This window comes from Mus pahari, chromosome 19 (assembly GCF_900095145.1).
Source record: "Mus pahari chromosome 19, PAHARI_EIJ_v1.1, whole genome shotgun sequence".
Classification (NCBI taxonomy): domain Eukaryota; kingdom Metazoa; phylum Chordata; class Mammalia; order Rodentia; family Muridae; genus Mus; species Mus pahari.
Genome location: NC_034608.1, coordinates 3439288 through 3446775, shown reverse-complemented (window position 1 = coordinate 3446775; position 7488 = coordinate 3439288). Strand labels below are relative to the sequence as shown.

General features: G+C 44.8%; 1 protein-coding gene across 1 annotated transcript; it reads left to right on the top strand.

Moving 5' to 3' along the window:
- The first annotated feature begins 4006 nt into the window (after positions 1-4006).
- On the top strand, positions 4007-5043 carry LOC110336668 (olfactory receptor 10A7-like). Its single transcript, XM_021219374.1, has one exon. The coding sequence runs from the start codon at positions 4023-4025 to the stop codon at positions 4974-4976; it is 954 nt and encodes a 317-aa protein (XP_021075033.1). The 5' UTR covers positions 4007-4022; the 3' UTR covers positions 4977-5043.
- The last annotated feature ends 2445 nt before the right edge of the window (positions 5044-7488 follow it).

Here is a 7488-nt window from a genome sequence, read left to right as displayed (position 1 = left end):
TCTGTCTCTCTCTCTCTCTCTCACACACAATGTATTCACTCATCATTTAGGTGAATGTGATTTTTAAAAATGAATTGTAGGTATCAAGGAGACGTGAAGAAATGTCAGTTATGAGCTTGCAATGCTCATTATGTGAAAGGTAACTGTGACCTATGCTAGGGGGGTTGCCGTGGAGATGGTATCCACTAATAGTGCACAGAGTGTGTTTTTTGATTTTGTTTTTTTATAAAATTCCATTTTATTTTTTTGGGCCTGGGTGCCCAAGTCTGTTAGATAGAAAATCTTGAATGTAGAGCTCTGATCTACAGTCAACTAAACGTATCACTGGAGAGACTGTTAAGAGCTTTCCCCTGGGAGTTGAAAAGATGTCAGTCTGTGTTTAACTTTCTTCTGACACATTCTTAAGACAGATCTGCTCCTATAATGTAAACATCTGACATGCAGATGGTCTTACACATCCCCCTGTGAAAGGGTTGTTCTACTCTAAAAGAATTGATACCCACAGGGTAAGGACCACCAGAATAGAGTGTCTTTTTGTTCTCTCCACCTTAGTACCTGGAAACACTGAACCAGTCCTTTTTTGCTGTGATAGATGGCAGCAAGTTCTGGCAATCTGCCTGTCTATGTTCCCCACCCCATTCCTGGAGTCCCGGGTGTAAGTGGTTATTGAACCACTTATATGAATCACTACTGGGAATTGAACATGCAAACCAAGCCCTCGAACCCACCAGGCCACCAGTCACAGTTTCATTCATGATAGACATCACTTCCAGATATGGAGCTGCACAGTCAGGTACCACATGGTCTGAGACTGGCTTAATTGCATGCCTATGTGAAGAAAGTGGGCTCACAGTTTCATTCATGATAGACATCACTTCCAGATATGGAGCTGCACAGTCAGGTACCACATGGTCTGAGACTGGCTTAATTGCAGGCCTATGTGAAGAAAGTGGGACCAGCATTTACTGCCAGTTGAGTGTGAGAGGCCAGCACTCAGCAAGAAAGAAAAGAGCAAGTGTGAATGTGTGGGAAATTATAAATATATTCTAAGGAAAAGGGGCACGAGAACACTAGCTGTCTCCAGATGCTCAAAAAAGTACTTCTGAGTTTCAAGGCAAAGATGTTCAGCCATCTGATAAATATTGATTCTTTGCTTACAATGAGCCAGGCATTGTCTTAAGTTCTGGGGACATGTGTGTAAGTAAAGCAAAGAGACACATGCAACCAATACTGCTGTGGAAATGTCTGATGCTAGATGTAGAGCCTACATGTAGAACCAGGTGTTAGGATGTCACTGTACAACACCCTTCTGCGCACCCCCCTTTCTGAAGAAAGGGGTCTAACCAAGCACCAGAAGTTGAGGAACAGGTCTCACTTTTCCATCTAAAACTTGGATTCAACATCAGTTTTTGCTACAGTATCTGGTTACAGTATCAGCTCAAAATTGCCTTCTGGGTTGGATGAATGAATGAATGATGGGTGGATGCCTAGATGGCAGGATGGATGAATTTGGGAGGGGTTCCCAAGGAAAATGTGGATGTCACGATGAGACAAGTAAGCTTGATCTTTCATGCAATGAGTATTAAAAGGAGCGCTTTGAAGTCTGATGTCTTTGGATGTATTTGAACATGACCCAGTCTCTGGTGTGTGTGTGTGTGTGTGTGTGTGTGTGTGTGTGTGTGTGTGTGTGTGTAGGATGAAGTTTAAAAGTGGCAGTTTTTTTTCTAACCTAGCTAGCTCCCAAATAATTGAGATTGAGACCTACTAATTTATTCAACAGACTTTAAGCACAATAACTGAGCAGATATCCCTAGCCCTCTAGGCTATCTAGCTACTTCCCAGCTACACACCCAGAGTTACTTACATTTAGTTTCACCTTGTCTCACTCTGCTATAGCTGTCTGTCCTCACGGAGAACTCCCTTCATGATTCCTACTTATGCCTGACCTTATAGTGTCCTCTTCTTCTTCTTCTTCCCCTTCCTCCTCCTCTTCTACCCGTTGTGTGGCCCTTTTGCTCCTGGACTCTCACCTACGCGATAGTGGACTTCTTTCCTGGTTCTCGTCCCTCTGACCCCAACCTGGGATCGGAAGCCCAGCTTTCCTCTCTTCTCTGCACAGACGTTTGCTGTTTGGCTTTTGTTAACCATCAGAGATCACTGAGGAGCACTCTCTACACCACATCGATACAGGAGATTCTTCATAACAATGCCCGTGTCCAGGCTGCAGCTAGATCTCGGTACACAGAAATCTGTGCACTGTGTATCTCAATACGCAGTGCACAAGCCCCTCCAGCGTGTGTGTGTGTGTGTGTGTGTGTGTGTGTGTGTGTGTGTGTGTGTGCGCACACGCATGCGTGGGCTACTGTAGTATGTGCATGTGGAGGTATACTTGCCTGCACATTAGAATGTAGAGGCCAGAGGTTAGTGCTGGTGTCTTCACTCACTGTTCCCTTTTTTATTCTCATTTTCAGAATGTGTAGGTGTACATGCGTATAGCATGCACATGGGTGAACACCATGTTCATGGGCACTCATGCAGAAGCCAGAGGAGGGCACTGTGTCTTCTCATTCTCTGCCCCACTTCTTTAAGACACAGCCCCCCCCCCCAGTGAACCAAAAGCTTGCCATTTCAACTACACTGATTGGCCAGAGAGCTCCCATGGTGCACCTGTCTCTGTTCCCTTCCCCCAACACTGTAGTTATGAGCATATAAAGCCACAGCTGATTTTTACATGGGTGCTGGAGTTTTGAACACAGCTCCCCAGGTTCTCACAGCAAGCTCTCTTACCCACCTCACCATCGCTCCAATGCCTCTACCTTATTTTCTCAGACAGGGTCTGTCATTGAATGTGGAGCCCCCTGTTTCAGCCAGACTCTGACTGTTAAGCAGGCCTTAAGATCCTCCTGCCTCTGTACCACAACCCTTATGATTCACACTGGGGTTTACAGAGGCAACAGCCTGCTTTTATGTGATGAGGATCTAAACTTGGATCTTCCTGCATGTGTAGCAACCACTGTACACACTGAGTCACCTCCCCAGCCTCAAAAATTCCATATACTTTACTCAAAATTGATTTTTCACAAAACTCATAGGAGAGACAAATTGTGGCAGTATTTAGTGAAGGATAATCTCCTGCACTGAAGATGAAGTATCATGACCCATGGTGCTCACAGGTTACAGAGTGAATAGACTTTGTTGAATAGGCAGTAATTTTCATCTAGTATTTGTTCAGTTATAATTACAGTCAGAAAGTATAAATAGTAGAAAGGGGTCGCTTGTTTCATTCTGGCCATCAAGTTATAGGCCCTCAGAAAGTGTTATCTATTGGTATGTGGAGGGATATGGGAATGAGTGAATGCATGTGCCATGTAACGTCAGAGAGGGTTGGATCTTACACTATGTAGGTATGCAGGATTGAACTCAGGTCTTCCAGCTTAGTGGCAAGCTCATTAATTCCCTGAGCCATCTTGGCAACCTTGATGATGATATTTTGATATATACCTGGAGACTGAGGACAGTCTAAAAGTGTCAACATATAGAGGTAACAGGGCTATGTAAAGGCAAAAGCCCTGGGGATGCCATGCTGGGGCGTGGGGGAAGAATGGTAGGTGTTGAGGATCATAAGAACCTGTTAGAGACTAGAGGGAAATGTGTATGGAGATGTAGCCAAGAATCAGCACACGTAGCCATCCTTATAAACTGACGTGGGAAGAGTGGTTGGAGGACAGAGAATGAACAGTGCAAAGACTCGGAGGCAGTGCTCATCTGCTGGAGGAGATCTGTAGAACATAAGCCAGGGAAACAGAGGTCATGACGACACTCTGTTTATCCCACGCTTTAACTGAGGTGTTTTAAAAAAGACCTCAGTTGTCAGGGATTTTGATTTGCACTTGGATAGACTTTCCTGTGGCTATAGGAGATGGAACCTATAGGCCACAGTTCTCATTTCATCTTCTCCTCCCTCAGCACTCCATAGGGTTCCTCCCTGGTCCTTAAACGCAGTGCCTTCGAATCCTGGGCTCATGCCACCCTCCTGGGCAGCTCCACCCTGGGGCAATCAGAGCCGTGCACGGGAGCTGGAGTTCGTGCTGCTGGGTTTCGCACATGTGCCCTCGCTACGCCCGATGCTTGCAGCGCTCTTCCTGGCAGCCTTCCTGCTCACAATGTCAGGGAACTCGCTCATTGTCTTGCTCACCAGCCTGGACTTAGGCCTCCGCACGCCCATGTACTTCTTCCTGCGTCAGCTGGCGCTGGTAGAGATCTGCTTCTCACTGGACGTGGCACCCCGCCTGCTGGTGACCCTGCTGCAGCCTGGACGGGGGGTGTCCCCCGTGAGCTGTGCCCTGCAGCTGCTTCTTGTGCTGTCCTGTGTCACATCTGAGTGCTTCCTTCTCACGGTCATGGCCTGGGACCGCTTCCTGGCCATCTGCAGACCACTGCGCTATGGTGCCATCATGAGCCCACAGCTGTGCTACCTGCTAGCTACTACCTGCTGGCTGGCGGGAATCCCTGTTGCACTTGTCTTCACCATCTGGCTCTTTAACTTCCCCTTCTGTGGGCCACGTGGCATCCGACACTTCTTCTGTGACATAGCACCTCTGCTGAGCCTGGTGTGTGCAGACACCAGAGTCTTCGAGGCCAATGTGTTCGTGGCCACTGTCCTCGTCATCATGGTTCCCTTCTGTCTCATAGCCACATCCTATGTGATGATTCTGGTTGCTGTCCTTAGGATGCCATCTGCCTCTGGGCGCCACAAGGCCCTGTCTACCTGCGCCTCCCATCTCATAGTGGTAATTCTGTTTTATGGCACAACAGGGGTCATCCACTTGCGCCCCAAGGCCAGCTACTCTCCTGAGAGCAAGCAAGTGGTGTCCCTGTCATATACCATGGTGACCCCTATGCTCAACCCCCTCATCTACAGCCTGCGGAACAAGGAAGTCAAGGCTGCCTTTGGGCGTGTATGCTGTGGACGCTAAGAGTCTGGACTCCGTGAATGAACTCTCCTCTGCCAGCTTTCAGAGTCAGGTAATTATTGAGGCCCTCTTTTCCGGCTTAACACCCTGACTTTCTTCTAGGAAACCCATGCTATTTCCCTACCTAAAAGAAGGCAGAACATCAAACTTTTCATTTCTGATCAGGATTATTTTAAATAAAGGTAGACAAATGGATCCACTTAGCCAACCAGAGTGCATTAGCTAGCATCTTCTGCAAGAATGACATGTAACCATCTTAAAATTTAGTGTCAGGGCTGGAGAGATGGCTCAGCGGTTAAGAGCACTGACTGCTCTTCCAGAGGTCCTGAGTGAAAATCCCAGCAACCACATGGTGGCTCACAACCATCCGTAATGAAATCTGATGCCCTTTTCTGGGGTGTCTGAAGACAGCTACAGTGTACTTACATATAATAAATAAATAAATCTTTTTAAAAAAACCATTAAAAATTAAAATTTAGTGTCATAAAGCCTGTAACTTACTCTCATTCACTTTCAATAAGCTGAGTGTTAGGTAATCGAGGCTGGACCCACCTGGATGATACTTTTTAACATGAGCTAATTTTGCTCATGCAAATGAATGTTGATCAAGGTTAGTATGATTCAGCGGAAGATGCTTTGGTCCATGTAGTCCACTTGAGACCCAAGAGCAGGTTCAGGAATGGCTTTTCATTACAGGAGCTGAAAGGTAAGAGGGTAGACCCAATTGCATGAGGAATGAGGAATTGCAAGACATTCCAAACCCTGTGGGGCTTAAAATCAAGAGGCAGCTGATACTCTCGGCCTTTATATGAAGAAGGCTGGACTTTCATCTAACTTTATAACCTTCATAGAGGAATTGAGGAACTGGAGACATTAATAAATCAACATCAGAAAGCCAGATCTCGATATTTCTTTTTCAGATTTCTTTACTTTCTATTGTCTTAATTTGCATTTTATTACATGCACATTCCCTTACATAAATATATACACATACATAAACAAAAATAAAAGTAAGTCATAACAAAAGAGCAGGAGGGTTTTTTAGTTATTGATAATAGAGTCAACAAAAGAAAATCAAAACTAGAAGTCCTATTGACTGATGAATTCCTGGATCTAATCTTACCTGAAGTTTGATCTACTCCCCTTTGTGAACAAATAAATTCACTTCTACTAAAGCTTTTCTGGGTTGAGTTTCCTATCTCTTGACATGACTCCTGATTTTAGCACTAACAACTAGCCTAGGACATGAGAGGGAATTATGGTGATGGTGGTGGTGATGATGATGATGATGATGATGGAAGTGGTGGTGATACTCATGACAATGGTGACTATAGTAATTTTGGCAACACTGCTGTCACTACATAGCAAATTGAAGGGTTTTGTTCTGGGAAATTGCATAACCTTCTGGGCTGAGTTAAAATAAAGATGTCCATGCACTTGACACTAGTATCAAAGAGCCATGACACTAACCCAATGTGTATTGACTTTGAACCACCACCATCATCATCTAGTATGCATATTTTATTCTCTCTCTACAGTAACCTTGGGTGTTAGACATCATAGAGGCCATTGAGCTCCGGTTTATTCCTTCCTGCTCACAGAGCATAAAATTAACCCTGAAGAAGTAGAGGTGGTTCACGCTGTTTGGAAGATTGTGGTCCACCATGAACACTTAAAATAGTTACTTTTCTGTTGCTGTGATAAAGCACCATGATCAACACAGCTTACTGAAGAAACAATATTCTTATGTCCTCACTCAGAAAATGACCAACTATGAACCCACTGTGTAGCTTGGTCAGAGAAAGAAGTCAGCCCCATTTGGGTAGAGACGTAAAGAGGTAATAAATGCTTTTTAAATATTATGATGTTTGGTTTAACTTTTAAAGGGTAGACCATATTCCATCAGAAGAAAAAAAATAACCTGTTATAGCAAGAACATATTTGTCAGGAGTCCATACACTTTTTCTCACTAGTGCACATACGATTAAGGATAAAATATGCAGAGGGCTTTGCACAAGCACTCTAGGTTACATATAAAGACAAAAAAGTAACCTGACTTCATGATTAGTGGATTGCATGGAAAAAGCATGGTGAAAGATGAAGGATGAGGAAGAGGGCTGTGACATGTTGTCTTCTGGACATGTGAACTCAGTGACGCTGCAGTTACCTGCACAAGGTAAAGCCAGCATGGTTAGCTCATCTTTCAGCAGGCAGCACAAATTAGACTCCATGCATTTTAAAAGGATAGAGAGTCAGCAAGGGTGGAAGGAGAGCATGCCTGGAGGAGGTAGAAGGGAGAAGATGAGGTGAATGTATATAATACATATGCACTGTATATATGTAGGGAATTGTCAAAGAATAAACAAAGGATATTCTTGCCGCAAACCCCGAACTCCGACCTGCAGAGATTGGGGGGGGGGACGACACGAATGCCAAGGCAGGTTTCTCAAACTTCTTTCTCAAACAGCTTTCTCAAAACAGCATTCTCCTTCCTCCTGCCTCCCACCACATCCTG